Here is a 22,922-nt window from a genome sequence, read left to right as displayed (position 1 = left end):
CACCAAAAAAGAAAATCAACCTTCTATTGGTGGCATCTGACTGAGAAGATGAAAATGAACATGTCAGTCCGCACTGCTTTGGATGTTATCGAGCAGAATCCATATCAGCATGGACGCATGTCCTCTGGAAAGGTGGTCGAAACATGAAGTGGCATACAAATGTTTGGCATACAAATGTTTAGCATATCTGGCACGTAAATACCTTGCAATGCTGGCTATAACAGTGCCATGCAAACACCTGTTCTCACTTTCAGGTGACGTAAATAAGAAGTAGGCAGCATTATTGCCGGTAAATTTAAATAAATTTTATTTGTCTTGGCGATTGGCTGAACAAGAAGTAGGCTCTGAAGTTTTACATTGTTTTATTTTTGAGTGTAGTTACGGAAAAAAAAAATTCTACATTCTACTTGCACTTTTCATGATAGAGATTGCATTATAGTACTTGTATGAGGTGAATTGAAAAATACTATTTCTTTTGTTTATATTTTTAAAGTGCAAATATTTGTAATAAAAAATATAAGGTGAGCACTGTATACTTTGATTTCAATTACAACACAAAATACAATGTATTTGAAAATGTAGAAAACATCAAAAATATTTAAATAAGTGGTGTTCTATTATTGTTTAACAGTGCAATTAATTTTTTTAATCATTTGACAGCCCTGTTTTCTATTAAAAAAAAACCAAAAAAACATTTAAGTGAAAAGATGAGCATTGCCCTGCAGTGCTTGCATCCAAACAGTCTATAGTTGCTGCTGGTATGGGAATCAGAAAGTGAAACTGACTAAAGGAGATCAGAATAGTTTCATTATTCTAGATGAGCAAGCTGGAAAACATCAACAGCATAAATAATGAAAAGTAAACTAGCATTTAAGTAATTACGTTACACTACTGTAGTGGTAATAGCACAGGTAAGGAGGAATTTGAGTATATGATTTTTAAACTGATAAGATATGTTTTAACTATCAGGAATTCAAATGAATACACACACACGTAAGCATTATGAATGTTAACCTGAATTCTTAATATTGCATTTTGAAAAAGCTCTATTATTTTGTTTCTAATGATAGAGTAATTTATGTAGTCTTTTCATTTGTAGGACTTGACTTTGTGATATATTTAGGCACTCGCTGACTTACAAAGGTGTATATTTTGAAGTTCTGAATCAGCTACTGCTGTTCATGTGGGTTATGTTGCATGTATGTCAGTAGCATACCAGCCTCTGGTACAATATAGTATTGAATGTAATGCATGCTTGTTTTAGCATATATGATCTGTATATCGTATTTCAAATGTTTTTCCTTTTTTTGTTTTTGCTCAGACAGGGGATTTGTCTTCTGTACAATTAGCAGGAACTCCAAATAGATGGGAGGTTTTGTCTGCAGCTCCTACCACTATAAAGGATGAAGCTGGTAATATAGTACAGATTCCAGGTGCTGCCACAGTAACTTCAAGTGGACAGTATGTCCTTCCCATTCAGAGTTTGCAAAATCAACAAATATTTTCTGTTGCACCAGGATCAGATTCATCAAATGGTACAGTGTCTAACGTACAATATCAAGTAATACCCCAGATCCAGACGGCCGATGGTCAGCAGGTTCAGCTTGGCTTTGCAACCTCTTCTGATAATGGTGGTATAAATCAAGAAACTGGTCAAATTCAGATCATTCCTGGCTCTAATCAAACCATAATTGCCTCTGGAACACCTTCAGCAAATATTCAGAATCTCTTATCACAGACTGGTCAAGTTCAGGTTCAGGGAGTTGCAATTGGTGGTTCTTCCTTTCCTGGCCAAGCACAAGTAGTTGCTAATGTCCCTCTTGGACTACCAGGAAATATTACTTTTGTACCCATCAATAGTGTTGATCTAGATTCTCTGGGACTCAACAGTGGTTCTCAAACCATGACTGCAGGCATTAATGCAGATGGACATTTGATAAATACTGGACAGGCCATGGATAGTTCAGACACTTCTGAAAGGACTGGTGAACAAGTTTCTCCTGAAATTACAGAAACTACCACTGATAATGACTTATTTGTGCCAACATCATCTTCATCACAACTGCCTGTTACCATAGACAGTACAAGTATATTGGAACAAAATGCAAACAGCTTGACCACAAATAGTGGGCAAGTACACAGTTCTGACCTTCAGGGAAATTACATCCAGACATCAGTCTCTGATGACACACAGGCTCAGAATATTCAGGTCTCCACAGCACAGCCTATTGTACAACACATACAACTTCAGGAGTCTCAGCAACCAACCAGTCAAGCCCAAATTGTACAAGGTATTGCGCAACAGACAATCCATGGTGTGCAAGCAAGTCAAGGTATATCGCAACAGGCTCTACAAAATCTTCAGCTGCAGCTCAATCCTGGAACTTTTTTAATTCAGGCACAAACAGTGACCCCTTCTGGGCAGATCACTTGGCAGACATTTCAGGTGCAAGGTGTCCAAAACTTGCAAAACTTGCAGATTCAGAATGCACCTGGTCAACAAATAACTCTAACACCTGTGCAGACTCTTACTCTTGGTCAAGTTGCAGCAGGTGGGGCCTTGACTTCAACTCCAGTTAGTCTGAGTACTGCTCAATTGCCAAATCTGCAGACAGTTACAGTAAACTCTATAGATTCTGCTGGTATTCAGCTGCACCCAGGAGAAAATGCTGACAGTCCTGCAGGTATTTATCTTACTCTAACTCTTTGTGAAAAATGGCTTTTTTTTTTTTTTTTAACTGTGTAGTTTGTTGAACAGTGATAATCATAACTACATTGTTTTGCTGAGGATGCATACAAAATACAGTTAGCTGATCAAGCTATACTAGTACTTTGAACAACTGATTCGCAAGAAACTATTGTTGCAGAACGTAGTCAAATATACTCTCTAAAATGTAAGTTACTGTGATTTTTCAACTATTCAAATTAAAGTAGTCAACATTAGCACCTTCTAAAATGGTGTCTCTATGCTTCTAAGTTTTCTGAAGCAGAGGACCTCTCTTCTAAATTGTGGGGAATCTGACCATCAGATTTACAGGGCAGCAGTGCCATTACCTTATCTCCCTCCTAGCAGGGACTCTCATCATATAGTCTATCAAGTTTTATAGGAAAAATCCAAATGCTTCTGAGGATACCACTCCTACTTGTCTGAAAACGTTCATGGACCCCAAGGTGTCATGTATCAGAGGTTGAGAACCTCTGCCATTATTGATCTACCATTTTGTTAATCATGTTTCCTACCAATTTAATTTGAACAAAACTATGGTTACAGAACTTGTACAAGTAGAAGTGAAACAAATGCACAAACATCTACATGGTAGCTATGTTTAAGAATGAGTGACTTTACTTTCCAGTACAACTTGTTTGCACAATGTTTATTATACATACCGCTTATAAGTTTATTATAACTTACCGCTTGTAAGTTATAAACTGCTAACTGCTTGTAAGATGATGCTTGTAGATATCAAAAGTTAGAATGTTTGACATTTATCTCCATAGGTAAGATAAGAATTGTAATTATTTCAGAAAAATGTCCTTCCAACAATGAATTAAAAATCCAAACTTGAAGACCATTTACTCTTAGCCTATGTGATTTAAGATAATCATGTTAATTAAGGCTCTGATTCAGCATGGTACTTAAGCACACATGTTAACTTTAAGTGCATGAGTAGGTCCAATTAAATCAATTGGACTTCTCATGGGCTTAAAGGTAAATGTGTGCTTAAGTTCTATGCTGAATCAGGGCCCAAGTGTCAAAGACTTGGTAGTTTTGGGCTTGAATGGTTATTACTATTGTGTATCCAGCAATTTTGCTTTCCATTCAGAATCCAAAATTTCATTCTAAAATAATAAACCATAATGCTTTCTTCTAATTCTTGTTCTTGTGAAGATGGCCTCAGATTCATGTGCTGTTGCACCATTAAGTTATTAAGGAAAATTGTCTAGACCAACAATAGCCAAGTAAAATATAGCCTCCATTCATGATCTTATATTACATAGAAATATAAATTTCTAACAGGGATCAGAACTGCTTTATTTCTGTAAAGTTTTACATTTGGTACAGGATCATGTAGACTCTGCTGATGCTTCTGGAATAGTACTAGAAACATGATCCTGGGTGAGAGAGAAGAGATGAGAAGGGAAAGCATACAGAAACCAAAAGAGAAAAGTATGCACACAAGGAGTGAAAAATGAAGACTGTCATGGTATAGTGCCAGTGTCAGTTAGTTTGGCCCCTTGCTTTCTGGGACATTTCAGGAGGGGAATGGCTTGCATCACAAAGTTTGAATGCCTTCTGAATGGCTGCAGGGACAACCCATCAAGCCTTCCCTGACAGAGTATTTCTGCTATGGCCAGGGAAGGGAGATAAGTAAAGGGGGCAATGTGGACAAAGTTCACAGAAATAATGGATTACGGGAGAAGGAAATTGTATGTAAACTGGTGGATCAGCAAAATTTGATTATAATTGAGACTGAGGTTTTCTCTGTCTTTCTGATAATGGTAAATGGGCTAGTAGTTTTTTTTCCCCAAGTCCCTTCCCTAAACTTTTTGGGAACTTAATCTGTCCCTCCTGCACATATCACAACACTCCTTTCCCCCAAAATCACAAATAAAAAAATTTAAATCCATTTTATTTGGTGCATGTCTCCACAGAAAATTTACCGCACAGATCTGATATTGTGTATTAAAATGGCTAAACTCCGTCTCCATTCACCACAGCCTTCTACTGCTGTAGTATAGTGTTCCATTCCTCCCTTTTTATTTATAACTCTTTGTAGCTTTTGCAATATCATAGATTTCCTCTATTTTAGAGGATATGCATAAAAAATAGGTATGGGGAATAATCACTAGGATTGGAGAAGAAATTATGCTTTTCAGGCCTGAAAAAGGAAGAAAAAAAGCTTAGTTTTTTTTTTTTTTTAATGAAAGGGGAAGAGATGAGGAGCGAATAATAGAACAAGAGAAGGTAAATCAATAAGATACATGTGACAGGTTATTTTATTTTGGGCTGTAGGAAGGATCCCTCTTCACCACATATGAGGAGGATTGCAAAATTTTAAGGTGAGGTGAGGGGAAATGTTTTCTTTGCATTTCTTTATTTTACTAGACAAACTGAAGCACTAAAGCTCCTCCTTTCACAGAAGGCATAATTAGGTTGTATTCTGCTTATACTCTTTAAAGTTTTCCCTTTGGGGTTGATAGCCCTAGGAAAAATAAAATCTGCTTATGCTTTGTCTCAGGCTGGAACTGATTGGTGTGTGTGAAGTTTGAATAAAATCATGTGAGCTGTTACGCAGTTGTGAAGTATGTAGGTCAATTAGAACTTCGTCCCTTCAACCTTGATTTACTGTTAAGAGGTGCTCTTCTCTACCTTGGTTTCAAGGTAATCTGAAGAGGACATCTTTACTGCTGAGAGATTTAGTCAGCATGAGACAAGAATGCCTCATGAGTAAACAAAGTGGTGAATCAAAAGGAAAAACAATCAGGTACTGCAAAATAAGTTAAGTCCAGTGAGAAAGGGACCATTTGTCGCTTTACTTGAAAAATAGGTTGTTACTGCTTTTAGTTCTAACAGTGTGTACAATACCTTACATATATGCAGAACCTTCCATTATACTGAATCAATTCTGAAGGAAAGTCTTCATCTTAAATTAGTTAACATTCTGTTTTGGGATGTTTACAAGAGCTCATGTTACCCCCTGCTATGCTTGTTATTGTCCGGAGTGGGGAAAAGCAATTAGTAGATAGTCAGGTCTGAAGCTATCTAGATCTGAGGAGTGCAGAACAAAATACAGCAAATTTCCAAAATGTCAAATACTGTCAAAAAGGTAGTTTGCTCACCTAGGTTCTGGGTTCAGATCCTGATGCTCTTACTAGAAATTAACCATAAGGAAAGATCTCTAGCAGCTTTCTCCTTTTACCTGCACTTATCCAGGAGCGCCACCAGCTTTTCTGCCGCCCTAGGCGGCGGAAGGTCCCGCCCCGAAATGCCACCCCCCACAGAGGCGGCGGAAGGTCCCGCCGCTGAAATACCACCGCGGTCGCCGCCCCCCAAATTGTAGCGCCCTAGGCGACCACCTAGGTCGCCTAATGGGTTGCGCCGGCCCTGCACTTATCAATGACATATTGCATGCCCGCTGTAAAAACGAGAGGCTAGGTGCACATGACTCGTATTTGAAGGCTACATTACTGCTTAGCTGTCCCCCAAAAATATTCAGTTTCAGTTACATAATATAATTTCTCCTTATCCAAATGTAGACTTTAGTTGTTGCATTGCTTTAGGAGACGCTTAAAACTTAAACTTAAAAAAAAAAAAAATGACAATGTACGTTAGCTCCTCTGAAGACATTTCTCTAGATAATTGATGAGTTGCATAGAATCTAATTTTAAAGGCTTCTCAAATTAGTTTATTGTTAACTATTGAATCCCACTTAAGGGTGGTTACTCCCCATAGCAAATATAACTTGATCAGTTCTGATCAGGGTTTCTTCATTAGAAGCTGGATTTAGTTTTATGATGGTACAGTACTTTTGGTTCCCAAAAGTAATGTGAAGAAAACTGATAAAGCAGTTGGAATAGTAGTGGCTCTAGCCAAGGGAATGTGCACATCTGGGTTGATACTGCACATCTGTCAGGTTCAGCTTATATTTAAAAAAAAATCCCAGAAGTGAAGGTCTATAAACATTTTGCTGACTATATCCAAATATAATTCCAAAGTAAATTATATAATGTAAAGCTTGTTTAATTTAAGATCTCTTGAGGAAGGAGTTCTCTCAGTCCCAGTCCTTTTTTCTCCCAACAGTGTCTTTCTGTAGAGCTATATAAACAGCTGCTCAGAGAATTAGGTACCTGCTGCCAGTGAAGCTCATCATCATTCATACCTGATAATCAACTCATGCTGGTTATTAGAGAGCAGGAGAGGTGGTCTGTTCATGAAAGAGATTTAATCCTATCCATGCCAGAGCCTTAGCTCCTTATCACACTGACATAAATGTAGCATAATGTAGTAATTTTAAATTTGGCCTTGAAAGGGCCAAATAGTTTTCTGGATAAATACTTGCCCAAGTGACAAACTTTAATATCTTGCCAGGTATCTTTCACCTCCAAGAGAACTTCACCACATTATTAATATAAAACTTTTCTGGCATCTTTCTTGCGTAAACTGGCTGAAACAAATAAGAGGTTGAGGGCTAACATGAAATGTGGTTTTCAAAAAACCAAAAATTTTAACATCTTGGTAATGACTAAAGAACAGAATACACACATTTGTAGCCCTCAGGTTAGTTCTCAGAAAACTTTAATATGTCTGGTGAAATACTGTGAACCATTGTTTATAAAGGAACTGTCAGTATGAATTTTTGAACTTGACTCATTTCACATCAGCAGTTTTCTGCTCCCATGTTATTTAGAAAAAATTTGTGTATGGGCCTCAGATCAGCAACGCCAAACATGCTTAGGCCTTTCTGTTTATGCTCCTGCTTGCTGCCTAATAAGTTTTACTTTCAGCTTTGCTGCTTCTATTACTAAGAGCCACCTTGACAAGTTAGAGCTTGTTCCAGGGGCCTCTGGTTGTCTTGGTATCACATCAGAGATACTTAGAACAGCGATGTGAAGCTTAATCCTCACCTTTACCACTCACTTATTCCTTGGTGCAAGCCTCCAGGTTGGATGTTCGTTTTGGTAGGTCAGTTGTATACTACTTTTCAAGCAGGCCTTCATTCACTCACATCCTAGCACAGGTAGCACTGTTTGATGGTCACCAAGACAATCACTTGAGGATGAGAGATTGGCTACGTACCTTACTGGTTCTTTGAGGTGTGTTGTCCATACAGATTCTATGACCTGTCCTCCATCCCTGCTGATCAAAGCCCTTCTCGTATGGAATTTTTATGGGGAACAAACTGAGTGTGAGTTGTGGCCATCCCACTTTTTATGCCTTCAGTTTTGGGGCATGAGTGTGCATACATGGCATAGGTAGGGCTCAGTGGACACCGCTAATCAAAAAAAATCTGATCTCACATGCGCACCAAGAGTGGAATCTGCATGGATAACCTATCTCGAAGAACCGTAATTACTATATGGTAAGTATTCTTTGCCACATAATATGTATTGTGATACTGACTTAAGCTCTATTAAGACTATTTTTAAATGACTGACTGATGAAGCAATACATGTGGTCCTTTAAAACAGGTATTTCGTGGCACGCTTTGCAAGAATGGTTTTAACTGGATTTTTGCTGATCTTGATGATTGATACAGTACTTTAATACTCATTACTTTAATTGTGAAATGAAAGACTGCCTACCAAGACCTGAGTTTAGCATTTTGGGTTTCTATTCTCCATGCAACAACTGATGATTTTAATAAATTAAGGCTTGATTTAAAGCCAGTTAAAGAGAGTGGTAGAGAGACTTTCCATTGAGTTCAGTGGGCATTGGATCAGGCCCCGAAGTATTGCAGGAGTGATATACCCTAAAATTCCTTCCATTGATTTAGGATTTAATGTTGTAGGAGAAATACATAACCTTGAACAGAGGTCTTGGCAGGAAAATCAACGTGGAAATGACTTCAACCTGCTTTGTTTAAAAGAATCTGCGCTGTGACACTAAGAATCCAGGAAGAGGGGTGCTAAGGTGATTTTAGGCCACCTTTGTCCCCTTCTGATGATGGGCTGCTTCAGAGGCCTGAGTAGCCCGTGGTGTAATTTAAGCAGCTCTAGAAGGCCTTTTGAATTATGGCAGTATGTCATCAGCTGCCAATGGGCAGCAGTGCTTCCTGGAATCTGGTTCCACCAACTCCTGTAAGACTGACTATGCTGGTATTTGCAACAGGGTCTTCAGAAGACAGCCAGGTTCCATAGTTGGGGGGAATGTTCCACCAGTTATGTTTGGGGCTTTTAGAGCGCCTTTATTTCACGGAGTACTTTAGCCTCAAATTGGGTGGAGTTGAAGCAAAAGGATTGGTTTACCCAATAAGGGTTTTTGCCTAACTTATAATAGGCAAAAATTCTGCTTGAACCTGATTATAGGCTTTCCTGATCATCAGCAAGTTGATGTAGTTTTCAGCAGGGATTCCTGAAAGATGACCCCTGTTAAGCACTGACCATATAACTGCCACATGCATAAAGAGTTCCTGTTCTGAAGAGTTTAGTCTGAGACACAGAAGACTACTGCTATTGGGAGACTTGGAGGAGAAAGTTAGTTTAGATTAGCACAAACAAAAATCTCACCCAAGAAATCTGACTCTTGCCTAATATGATTCAGCAGAGTTTCTTCCCATCCAGAAGTATAAGTAAGGAAAGCTATGAAGTTGAGAGGAGCTGTATTACACATAGAGATGTGGAGGACATTGCTGCATTGCAGAAAAAGAGAGAGACTGAATCACAGAGACCTGACATCCTATAAGAGGACAAGGTGGTGCCTTTTGTCTCGCTTATTTAAAAAGTTCTCAGACTTTCAAAGGGACCCAGCTATATAGAATGAGTTAATGGGAAATGCAAGTTGAATGTCTGCACTCTTAAGACCTCTCTATGACTTAACTGTGATATTCATGAGGAAGTTGACTTGGGTATACCAGAGGGCCATTGCAGAATCTATATGGTATCTGTTAGAACCATAATTCTACCTCTCTGGTGGGAGACATGTAAAGCTTAACTGAGTAGGTAGACTGGATGATTTTGGTGTCCAGGGGAAGAGGCTGCATTTGTGTTAATATTTGCAATTATACAGCTCATCAGATCCAGTGATGCTTACTGAAAGTGTTTGTGGATGGATGGATTGCATCCACGGTGTGGAGGTATCCCCCCCTTCCCTACAGTATTGGGGGGTTCACCTGAAGTAAGGACTAAAGTGACCAGATTAATTCTTAAGTAGTTTAATAATAATTCTGCATAAATAGAAGTACTCAAGCAGAAACCATGAAGTAGACAGGTTCTTCCTCTCAGTACTTTCTGGGGTTTAAGATCGTGTCTGTGACAGTACTGGGGAAAAGCAGCAGATCCAGCACTCTGGTCACAGTAATTTCAGATAAATGCCACAGGCACACTTACATATGGGAACTGTGCCAATTTTGATACCCTTTGAGTCTCTCCAGCCTATCACTTCATTAACTCAGAAGGCATGAAGGCATAGGAAGAAAATGAAGGGAGGAGAGAGAAAGTGAAAGAACTGTGGGCCAGTAGAGCCTAGGCCACAAGAAGTCTCTCCCTTGCTGGGCTCGGGAGCCTTAGAGCCCCAGGATACCGTTAAAGGTGTTGCACAATCTGTAAAAGTGGTAGGAACAAACTTTTAAAGTAAATCACTGGATGTTTTACCTGAAGAAAGTCTCTGCATAGTTTGTCTGGAAAGAGGCAGGAATGGAGCACGCCCCTGCCACAGTGTCCCAGATATTGACAGGATCGGAAGCAGCAACTGTCTCCTTAGTGGACTAGAAGATAAAGAGTTTGATTAGAATTCAAATGTTTAACAACTCTTCATAGACTTCTACAGACCAATTATCATTGCTAACCTTTCAGCTGTGCTAAAAGACCTGATCTTGATGGTTGTATTAAACAGTCTAATGTAGCTGCATTCTGGAAAGTAGATTGCTGATTTGCTCATCTTAACAGTGAGGAGGCTGGTTTGAGGAGCTAGCTTGTACCCATGCTTTTATAAAAGCCTTGGTTCTGAGACAAACTACTTTTAGGCAGAATTACCAAGAAATTAGTAAGTGAGCAGAATTTCATTAATATATTTTTCTGTACCGCTGGACAGGTTCACCAGACTTTGAAAACCACAGATATCTTTGCAATAGTATCAGTTGACAGTCCTGCAGGCAGGAAAGGTAGATAAACCAAAAATTAGTGGAATGAAACTCTCAATTTCTCATTTAAAAAAAAAATAATGCAAGAGTATACTACTTTAAATCCAGTTGAGGCAGAACAGGAATGGGAATTTAAGAGAGAAGGGCCAGAGCCTTTTGCCTTAATTCTGGTCCAGTTTGACTGACGCTTTTGTCATGTGATCTGAGAAGCAAATGGCCCAGCGGTACCAGACTGAGATATCCGAAACTTTAAAAAAATCCTCTCCATATTAGATTACCCAGTCATGGTAGCTGCAATAGCAAACCATGCTTAAGGACAGTTTTCAAACATGGCATTTACATCTGCTCATTTTCACCCCATTACTGGACTACATGAACTCTCGAGGTCCCTTCCAGTGCACTTTTAGAAACCGGAAACAATTAGCTTTTGAGTTTGTGAACTGCTCATTTCATCTTAATAAGATATACACCTTTACCCGGATATAACGCGGTAAAGCAGCGCTCCGGGGGAGCGGGGCTGCGCACTCGGGTGGATCAAAGCAAGTTCGATATAACGCGGTTTCACCTATAATGCAGTAAGATTATTATTGGCTCCCGAGGACAGCGTTATATCGGGGTAGAGGTGTATATGGCATGTTGAAACTGAAAGCAAGCGGACAGTGTGAAATAGAATAGAAGCATAAAAATGCAGTGGATATGATTGCTGGCACTACTCGTTTCATACTTAATAAAAACCTGTATATTAAAAAAATGTATTTGAAGCTGCCACAGAATTTCCACCAGTTTGCCATAGAATCTAGGGACCTCGCAACAGAATTTTGATCCAGCTTGTCACAGGGTACAGAAGGGCCTTATCCACGAGTCAGGCCTCAGAACTGTAATTCGTTGGGGCACCAAAAGGCAACTATGGAAATGCAATACCAACATTCAGTGTTGTGGCATACTAAAACGCATGTGAGGGCATTTTGATTAGTTTTTATATGTCTGACTGTTTCCTGCCTGGTTTCCCCTTGGTTTTCTTTCTAGTCCTTGAAGCACAATTAACTGAACAAAAAACTGAATGAAGGTTATATTCCTAAATTTTAGCCCTTTCCCTTGGCTCTTCTCTCAAGCATTTGAGGACGAGAATGATGATCAGTTTGTGGTAGGGAGTTTTCTTTTGAAAAACCCTTTATTTTGAGCTGTGGAGTTTTTTGCATAGTCCTATTTGTAAATTATACTTTTTATTGTGTTTGTGTATGTGCTCAGAACTTAGGATGGTCTAATTCTTAAAAACTCTAAAGAAATGGTTATAATTTAGAAACAATACAAAAATGCAAACAATACTGAAATACTTGTTTTGACTTCAGTTTCTAGGGGTTTTGTTTTAGCTACTTGTGTAAATTTAAACCCCAAGATGATACAGTAAATTATTGCAGGTTCATGGGAACTGTTTTATTTTTTCCCTGTGTCTTTAGCGCTTTCCGAACTGCCCTTTGGGGGGAGATGTGCAAGACACTGCTTAAAGATAGCTGTTAATTTAAAGAAACAAGAACTTTGCTGTGTTTACAAGTTTATTTTTAATAAAACCTAACTGAAAAGGTCTTCAAATGCAGAAAATTGTTATCCTGAAAAAGTTTTCCCCCGTTCCTCACTCACCTGCCGCTACTCAGGTTCAGGTTTGTGCAGTTTCTTTCTTGCACATATTGAAATTACAAACACATTCCTAATACTGCTTTAAACTCCATTTTCTGATGTACTTGTTCAGGGTGCTGGTCTGTCTTGCAGAAGCTCTGAACTTGGGTCTCACGGTTTATAAAACAAACTCTGAATCTTTCAGTTTACCTTTAAAACTTTACCTTGCAAATGCATGCATTCAGATAATGTAACATCTTTAGTAGTTTCTTATTTATTTTTCAAGCATTTTAATTTACCTTTTACCATTCACTAAGTTTCTGAATAAGTGTAGTATTAACATTTTTTAACTTTAGGCTTTGTCTGCATGGAAAGTTGTACCAGTTTAACTTTAACTATATCAGTTTAAAAACAGATTTAAGGCTGTGCAAACCCCTGTAAGGACTCCACTCGCTGAGCCCCAACCAAAAGAAATAGTCTTGGTGGCCTTCTCTACCAAGAACAGTTCAAACTTTAAGTTTTAGACGTATTCTAGTTTTGGCTTGCTCTTTGAAATTTAAAGTTAAATACACTTTTTAAATATGGAATAGGCTACAAGGGCACAGCAGCAATGTCAGTATGCACTAAAAACTGTTGACTTCAGAATGACACACAGTGCTCTTTGCAGTAGAGATTTCATCATTATGGTTTGCTTCTCTCTGTTTAATGGGCTACTTACGGATCTATGTTTTGTTCTTTTCCTTAGATATTAGGATTAAAGAAGAGGAGCCTGATCCAGAAGAGTGGCAGCTCAGTGGCGATTCTACACTAAATACCAATGATCTATCACATTTGAGAGTACAGGTGGTAGATGAGGAAGGGGACCAAACACATCAAGAAGGAAAAAGATTGCGACGAGTTGCTTGCACCTGTCCCAACTGTAAAGAAGGTGGTGGGAGGTATGCTACTATTTAGGGTCCATATAATACTTGTTATGCGGAAAACAAATAATGAGAAACTCAAAAGAAACTCAATTATGAACTTCTTGACTGTAGCTATTGGAGATCTTCGGGCACTGAGCTTATGCAGTAAAACATCTCCAGCTCTTGTTTTGTGTTTATGGGGAAGGGTCAGAATCTGCAGTCTAGTGAGTCAAGTTTTACTCCATGCTTGTTGAATTGTCCTACTGAAATGAATGGGACTATTCAACATGAGTATAGGTTGGCAGAACAAGGCCCTAAATAATATGAAAGTGTTGAATTTCTATATATGCAGATCTGAGACTGACTTCCTACCGTATCTCAGTTTTCAAGGATTTGATTAAGTCCTGTGTTTGAGTATTTCATGATTGATTAAACAAAGGCTTTGTCTCCTACAGTGAAGGGAATGGTATGAAAACCTGAGACAGCCTGGATTTTTTTCTACTTGTAACATTTTTACTCTTTAGAGACCTATTGTGTTTTGACATATTTTCAGTAAAGGATTTTGTTATGGGCGTCAGAAACTGGAGGAGGAGGGAAGAAATTGTTGCCTTTCTGAAATGGAAATATCTAGGATAGCATTATTGTATTTGAAACTATTGTATATTGGAAAATAGCCTTTGTACTAGAATTTTTGTGTCCATTTTGGCAACCTTATGTAGGTAACCATTTTAAATGGGCACCTAGTTTATTTGAAAATCAAATATAAACTTTTTGATTCTGTTTTGAGGACGTATTGACATCCTAAGGTTCTACAAACCTGTTACTGTCTGAGGATTGTGAGAGGCTAGCTAAGTCTGGCTGCCCCTGTTGCTTCCACGTCTTCTCTGTTTGTTTGTTGATGTGCTTGCAAGGAAAGTACCTAAAACAGACAGCTAAAGTATTTCCTGGCAAAATGATACAGTAGAACTTAATTATGGGCAGAGCTGTTAGCAGTGTTTATAGTTAAAGTAGCTTCAACACTTTGTATTATAAAACCCTATTTTCAGTTGCTTATAACTTTGCTGGACTCTAACCATTTGGGCTGAAGTTTTCTATCCCTGGTGTCTGCCTCAGGCTGACCTTTTTTTTTTGTTTTGTTTTGTTTCAGTAAAACTGGTTCAGTAGTTTCTGATAACATAGTTAAGTTAAAATATGTTGATTTGCCCACCTTAAACTTATATCTGTTTCACTGAGAAACTTCAGCACCTCCATGCTTTGGAGTTGGGACTTGAAATTTGGCAAGGGGATTGCCTTGTTGCCAGTGATGTGCCTTTTTGAGTCTCCCCCCTCCCCCCCATGAAAATCTCAGATTTGGACAAATAAGCTTCTGAAAAATCAGAATTAGCAGATGCTCAGTAAAGGTTTGCTATAGGCTGGCAGCTAAATTCTCTGAAGATTTCTTCTGCAATGGTCATGCTCCTGTATGCCAACTAGATATTGCATGCACCATCCTCACAGTGTGACTGAGCTTGCTTCATCTGAGTGCTGCAGGGGCTAAGAAGGACTTTCCCTGCAAATGCTCCTCCCAGTGGTGGGTTGCTCTGGCACCAGGCATCAAAACTAAGAGCAGGAATACCATCTCTCCTGTGCTTTTAGTGTTCCTTCTGCAATCTGCTGGTGCCCAGTCAGCATGGAAAAAGTAGCCTGGCTGGACTTTAGAGGGTGGTAGGTGGGAGAGTCCGAGACAGGAGCTCAGGGAGAGGTGAGAATAAACAGAGTGGTACTGGTTTGGGGGGAGGGAAAGGGGAAGACGAGACAAGGGGGAGGAAAGGGTAGGTAAGAGGAACACTGGGACAGGAACCAGGGGTGTGAGGAGGACTGGTTTGAGGGTGGAGCTGTCTAACCAATAGAGTGCACTCTCCTCCAGAGCCGGGAGTTACACGCAGGATTTTTGAGTTTCAGTAGTCGTATGCTGTCTAGTAAATAACTGCATATCTACTGACAAAATGTATGTCTGTTCCACCTCTAATGACTCGTGACCATTTAAAACAGCCTACTACTGCTACCAATTCCTCAGTTAGCTCCAGTGGTCGAGGTCTGTACTGATGGTCTAAAGTCCCAACCTTGCTGATGACTCATAGGGGGCCAGCATAGTTCTACATCAGGGGTGGCCAATCTGTGGCTCCAGAGCCACATGCGGCTCTTCAGAAGTTAATATGCGTCTCCTTGTATAGGCACTGACTCCGGGGCTGGAGCTACAGGCGCCAACTTTCTAATGTGCCAAGGGGTGCTCACTGCTAAACCCCTGGCTCTGCCACAGGCCCTGCCCCCGCTCCTCCCCCTCCCCCCACGAAACAGCTGATCAGGAGGCTCTGGGAGCGGGGAGTGGAGCTGATGGGGGGGGGGGGGGCTGCTGACGTATTACTGTGGCTCTTTGGCAATGTACATTGGTAAATTCTGGCTCCTTCTCCGGCTCAGGTTGGCCACCCCTGTTCTACATTATGGAGTTTGCTTTTGTAAAAACTTAGGAAAATACATTTTTAAAAGAATGTTAGTGTTGCAAAGTCAAGTGCTCAAAAGTTAGAAATGCCAGAATTAAGGTTGTCTGTGCAACCTTAATTTGGCCCCTTATGTGCATGCATTATCATACAGTGTTCAATACATGATCACATACTATTTTTTCCACAGGACCCTTGCCTTATTCAGAGCATAGGATGGCCTATGCTCGGGGAATTCTTTGGGTTTGTGTAGTGAATGGTGTTATTGTCTGTGGGACCCCTGCTTCATTAGTGGCAGAAGTTGGAAGGCGCCTAGTGAATGAGAAAAGATGGTGTCATGGTTAAGGCAATTGAATGCCTTAGAATTGGATTCTGTCCCTGTCTCTGCCACAAAGTTCCTCTGTGATGCTGGGCAAGCCACTAAAACCAAACTTTTCATAGGTAGCCACTAATTGTCTCTGCCCAATTTGAGACATCTGAGGCCTAATTTTCACAAGTGTGGAGCACTCAAACTCACAACTGCAACTGAAGTCAATTGGAGCTGTGCTTTGAACTTATAAAGTACTCTGAAAAATAAGGTCTTTGGTTTTTTTTTTTTTTTTTTTTTTTATGGAGATATCCTATCTCCTAGAACTGGAAGGGACCTTGAAAGGTCATCGAGTCCAGCCCCCTGCCTTCACTAGCAGGACCAAGTACTGATTTCGCCCCAGATCCCTAAGTGGTCCCCTCAAGGATTGAACTCACAACTCTGGGTTTAGCAGGCCAATGCTCAAACCACTGAGCTCAAGCTAGGCATTCATAATCGGTGAATGCTTGACAATTTTGGCTTTAATCTCCCTATCTGTACAATGGGGACATTTAATATCAATTTACTTGTTTGAAGAGCTCAGATAATACAGTGATGAATGTGCATGATGAGCAAAGCCCATTAGGAATTTAATAATTCTATATTTAATATAGGTTTTAAATGGTTATGCACTAAATAAGGTGTGGAACCATACCTTGAATGGTACATATGTAGAAAAAGTATTGAATAGCTTCCCATTCAGTGAATGCTGTCCTTCCTCTACACTGAATAAGACAGGTATCCTGTGGAAAAGGTAGACTGTGACTCTGTAGTTACAGTCTGTATCATAATCCAGATTCTTGTGCATATTTGTCAAGGTTGTATAGGCAACCTTAACGCTGGCATTGTCTACCTTAGGTACTTATCTGGTCCCCATCACATAGTATCCAATTGTCTCACAATCTTTATTGTATTTAATGAAGCACTATTTATCCCCATTTCAAATCAGTTTCATTGAAATCAAATAGGAGTTATATGCCTAAATACCTGTGAGGCTCTGGGCCTATGTGACTTACCATGAGTCACACAAGATGTTTGGCACAGCAGGAATTGAACCCATGTTTTCCACAGTCCAGGTTAGTGCTCTAACCACTGGACCATCCTTCCTCATATGCTTCTGAGTGTTTGACTTTGCAGCCTTAACATTCTTCTAATGAAATCTTTTTGAATGTAATTGTATGTCTTACACAGACACGCTCCCAAAATGTTTTAGTGTTAATTACAAGATAGGGAAATAGAATGTGGCATATGTTGCTGAACAGTGGTGTAAAGATAAAGTATACAAAACATATCAAACTATTGGATTGTAAGATCAGTAAGTAGTGTGGAAGGCATAAGCAAGGGATGAACATGTCTTCTGATTATATGAAATAAGGATAATGATCAGAGATGGCAAGAGCTTTCAGAGAATACTTCCACCTGCCATGACAATACTCGGGGTAGGGTGGGGGGAGGAGGAGGAATACATACAAAAGGCAAGTGCTAGACACTCAGCGAACCTGCACTTAGGGGAGAAAAGAGAGACAGACTGGAACAAGTAAAGAATAAGGGGTTTTCAAAACAAAGACGGTCTTGAACTGGATCCTGAAATGAAGGTGGATCCATTGAGTTGAGGATTGGGGGAGCATGGTCATATTAAAAGGTGACGAGGAATAGATTAGGTCTCTTTCTTGGAGTCAGGCTACTCTCAGCTGATGGATGAGTCAATATGGAATTGTTGCAGGCAGCATAAGTTACTTGCACTATGAGCTACTGTGGTTCCCAGCCATCTTCAGGATCTGGGCAATTAATTTTTTTTTTTCTAAAGTTAGGTTTCTAAATCCCTTCGGAATCAGCTGAATACTCGGCTCTATTGAAAATTGGTCTGTTTATTTGGGTGACTTAATACAGGTTTAGAAGCCTAACTTTAGACACTGTAAAAAAAAATCTTAACCCGCAGAGATGCAGGAGAAGGTGGTGAGCTAAGGATATATCTACACAGCACCATTACCCCATGGCAGCAAGTCTCAGAGCCTGGGTTAACTGACGCGGGCTCATGGGACTTCACGCTGCAGGGCTAAAAATAGCAGTGTAGATGTTCCGGCTCAGACTGGAACCCAGGCTCTGAAACCCTGCACAGGAGGTGCTGGAGTCTGAGCCTGGACTCCAGCCTGAACCTGAACGTCTGCCCTGATATTTTGAGCCCCTCATTGTGAACCCAAGTCAGGTGACCTGCACCCTTAGACTTGCTGCTGCCGGTCTTTTTTTGCTGTGTAGACATATCCTAGCAGCCAAAGTTGAAACTAAAGTTAGGGGCAAATGGAAGGACTCAGCTGAGATTTGAAGTAGAAGAGAGAGATGTTTGAGGTGTTCCTGTTCGCCAGATAAACTACATTTCACTTTGGATATTTAATTGAAAAATGAAGATGAAGCAAGAAGTGTTCTTGGTCAAGACTGGTGGAGATGGAAGAGTCAATTCTGTCAAAAGATATGTACAACTGGGTATCATAAGCATAAAAGTAATAAGTAAGTTGATCTAAGAGGGACAAGGAAGGAAAAAAGTACAAGGCAGAGAACCTAACTTTGTATGATGCTGTAAGGGTTAGAGGTGTCACCAGCAAGAGTGATTTGATGGATGGGAGTAGACATGTGACTGGGAACCAAATAGGCCCATATGGCTATGGAATTGATTCAGGAACATTGTTATGCCATTTTCTCTTTGATTGAATTGCTGCAATGCATTATATTCTGAGCCCTGTGTATTCGTAGTTTTACAGCTATTGGATTTCTTGTGGTGTCAAACCACTTTTACAGAATTGTTCTCTGGAATTGAAGCATTCATTTAAAAAAATGGGGAAGGGGAGTAGGGGGTGCAATTCTGCCTTCATTTTTGTGAGGAAATCTTGAAAACACTAACAAAGTGCAAAACAATTCCGTTCCCCCCTCTTCCCCCCTCCCCCCCCAAAGTCACGGACAGCCTGAAATGATAACTTAGGTATAGATAGATTGATCCATTCATCTCATCTGGCTTTAAGTCTGACAATTTAAATGTCAAAATCATTAACCATTTCATTTCTGCTCATTTTAGCAGAAACATTCAGCTAATTTCTTTATTTTACAATCTGAAATAGCATTCTGTGCCTTCCTAAGGTGCCAAAAGCCCTATCTGTCCCCTTCCCAGCTGCCAAAATCTCCAGCTTCCCCTTTCACAACTTCAACAGTGCAGTTGTTCTTTGCGAATACACAAGTCTTTGCAATATTAAAATCCTGAAAATATGGGGATTATAAATTAAATGGACTTTCTGCTATCTATTTTGATATTGGGCTACACGAATGATTGTATTTTTCAATTTCATATTTCTTTAAAAGCCTGCACTTTGTCATTTCAATGAAGTTACTGCTGAATTTTCAGTCTACTGCATTAAAGTGCTGCAGAATCCAGGAACTGTGCTGCAGAATTTAGGTCCAGCTTCCTGTGGAGTACACAGGGCTTTCATTATATGTGTAGTTACTCTGAAAATCCACTCAGATTAACATACAGAACTATTTGAATACATTTTTCCAAATGGTACAAAATATCTATTGTTTAGGAGAAATAACTTAGATTTGCTGAATAATTTTAGTATTTGTTTTTTTTAAACAGAGGCTCTAATTTGGGAAAAAAGAAACAACACATCTGTCACATCCCAGGGTGTGGGAAAGTTTATGGGAAGACTTCACATTTGAGAGCTCATCTCCGCTGGCATTCTGGAGAGCGCCCATTTGTTTGTACTTGGATGTTCTGTGGTAAAAGGTTCACTCGCAGTGATGAGTTACAGCGACACAGAAGAACACATACAGGTTATCAATGTTTGATTTTGGCAGATTTGATTGGAGGAATGTGAATGATAAAAATTTCTTAAAATCGGCCAAATTTTCGCTTCTAATTATTCTTCCACTGACTTCATGAAAGTTGTGCTAGTGTATCTGAGAGCAAAGTTGGTCTGTGATCTGTTTATTTTGTAATAATAATGAGATGTCCCCCTCCCCATATTAAATACCAAATATTTAATTTTGAAATCTGTTGTTTCTATTAAAAATAACTTTTTTTTCTACAATATCTAATACATCATGAAGTGGTAGGGGCTTCAGAACTCTAGAGCTTAAAGAGACACTGAGAACGTAAAAATCACAGTACCATTTGAAAATTGTGCACATACTATTGTTACAAGTGACCCATGGATTACGATAACTGAAAGCAATTTAAAAAAATCTATTTTTAAAATAGCTTATTTTATGCTTTTGATAGTTTTCTGTATAATTAATGTACCTACTAGTCATGTGCATCAGTCTCAAGCCCCACTCTGGGGGAACTCATCTGCACTCTGTTCTCCATACCTGGCAAGAGGTTACAGCAGCATTGAAACTGAAGAGGCAGCAAATGCGTCCAAGCATGTTGGTTGATGTCAAAAAACCCTTTGTAACCTCACCAAAGGAACAGAAAAATGCTTTTAAAAAAATCTTTTTAAAGTGTGTGGAGGAGAAGGGTGTGTTTGTGTGTGAAAGAGAGAAAACCATGTCCTTTTAACAAAAAATAAGTTGACAGTGTCCCACTAGTGCCCCTTTCTCATCAACATGATCTATGGATATATGGTTTATTATTCATAAAAATAATTTCTCTTTGTTATCTTGTGTGACAGGAGAGAAGAAGTTTGTCTGTCCGGAATGTTCAAAACGCTTTATGAGGAGTGACCACCTTGCCAAACACATTAAAACACATCAGAATAAAAAAGGTATTCACTCCAGCAGTACAGTGTTGGCATCAGTAGAAGCAACACCTGATGATACTTTGATTACTGCAGGAGGAACAACACTTATCCTTGCAAATATTCAACAAGGTTCTGTTTCGGGAATAGGGACTGTTAATACATCTGGCACCAGCAATCAAGATATTCTTACCAACACTGAAATACCTTTACAGCTTGTCACAGTTTCTGGAAATGAGACAATGGAATAAATATTACACAAGATACCTATTAATTGTGGTTATTTTTATACAGTAGTGAGAAAAATATTGTTCCTAAGTTCTTAGATATCTTTTTATTGATGTGCAAAAATTTTTGGATTGACAGTAACTTGGTTATACATGACACTGAAATGCCTTACTTTGTATGATATTCCATAGTATATTAAAATGGTAAAATTGCATGGGTTTTGTAGGTACTTTTGGAATCTAGAAGAGATGAAATTTTACCAAGTTATATTAAAAAATGAATTTAATGATGGGAATGGTAGTCTAACCAAATGCATCAATCCTGTGTGGTTTAGTGTAAAAATGAGAACATGTTGGTATTTATCTATTGTAAGATAAAAAGAAGTTGATGGGTGAAAAGAAATCATGTTATGATAAAAGAAATTTTGTAATTTTCTTGATGACTGGAATTTTTATTATGCATAACTGACAAATCAAGTTTCCAAGCAAATGTTACATAGTGTAGGCTTTACTTAGCTCATCAGCTTGTCATTTTGAAGCTAATTATTTTAATTAGGTTAACTATGTACAATATTTTAAGCATTACTCTTGTAAGATTTTGAAAACTACATTTTAACATGGAACTCTAGGGATAGTCACCTTTTAAATCCTGTTGAAAAGCCATGTTTAAGATTTAATTTGCCAAAATGATGTCTTGTTAATATTCTTTCAATAACCAAGTTGGGCAATATAACCAATGTTAAAAAAAAAAGTTTAAAATGTTTAAAAAAATGTATAGGTTGAGGCATTTGGGTGGTAAGGCAAATGTTATAGTGAAATATATCCCTTTCCTTGAACACTGGAGGACCAAAAATTAGGTGTATTGCGTCTCAGCAGTGATTTTTATCAAATCTTGTTTCCAAAAACATCTGTCTGCCAGGGCCTTAAAAGCCATCATGTAATTTACCAGTAAAAATATAACATATGCAAATATAACAGAAAATCACTTCCATAGTGACAATACTCCCAACCATATGGATATTAGTCATAGTGAACTAGGGGTTTTACAAGGTTTTTTTTTAATTTGTTGTTTAGCTTTTGGTTAGTCAATCTGCATTTAAATATCAACCATCTTTCCTTTTTCGCTTCTTCCCTTAAATTGTATGTATCCAGTACATTTAACTGATAAACATATATGTTTTTTATTATGCTGAATTTTCTTTTTATTTTTAATTACTGTTTATATTTTCAATTATAGAAAAATGTACAAAATAAAGTTACTTAGCCAGTCTGTAAGTTCTATACCATTTTCCAAAAATGTACAACAATAATTACAGCAGTTCACCTATTTACAAACATTTGGAAATCTGTTCGTTATCCTTAAAACCACCTCAAATTTAAAGGCTACCTTATTGTACGTTTAAAGTGTATTATAACAGTGTGGTAGTTAATAAAACACTATTTTTTTTCTTTTGACTTGGCGTTTACTGCATTCCTTTGTGCTACGTAACAAGGTGTGATATGCTAACACATGTTTAATAGCTCCAGTTTTTCTTCAACAAACTTCATAATGAAAATAGTTGTATTTTTTTCTGACCTTGCTCTGATATAGTTGACCCTTTAAATTCCTGTTGCGCAAGGGAAGGGTCAGCAATGGAAAGAGGATGTGACAATGGCCTCGGTGAAGGGGGAGAGGAGTTGCAGAAGAATACTGAGCTTATGAGTTCTGAGTAACAGAGAGGATGGTGTTTTCAGCTGCAGCAGGGAGGTGGAGGGCTCATAGGAAAGAGCAGTTTTTTAACTATGTTGTGAGAGTTGGTGGCAGGACATGCAGGAGGATGTCTCAATCAGCAG

The 22,922-nt window shown here is 38.8% G+C and overlaps 1 protein-coding gene across 1 annotated transcript in view; it reads left to right on the top strand.

The window, feature by feature from the left end:
* SP3 (Sp3 transcription factor) overlaps positions 1-22,543 on the top strand; it is a 33,111-nt gene extending 10,568 nt beyond the window's left edge. The window contains exons 4-7 of the mRNA XM_065413382.1: positions 1,322-2,684; positions 13,159-13,351; positions 19,761-19,957; positions 20,797-22,543. Coding sequence (XP_065269454.1) covers positions 1,322-2,684; positions 13,159-13,351; positions 19,761-19,957; positions 20,797-21,113 — 2,070 coding nt within the window. The 3' untranslated portion in view covers positions 21,114-22,543. The remainder of the gene's footprint in view (positions 1-1,321; positions 2,685-13,158; positions 13,352-19,760; positions 19,958-20,796) is intronic.
* The last annotated feature ends 379 nt before the right edge of the window (positions 22,544-22,922 follow it).

This window comes from Emys orbicularis, chromosome 11 (assembly GCF_028017835.1).
Source record: "Emys orbicularis isolate rEmyOrb1 chromosome 11, rEmyOrb1.hap1, whole genome shotgun sequence".
Taxonomy (NCBI): Eukaryota; Metazoa; Chordata; order Testudines; family Emydidae; genus Emys; species Emys orbicularis.
Note: the sequence above shows the minus strand (reverse complement) of the source record. Positions and strands in the feature narration are given on the sequence as shown.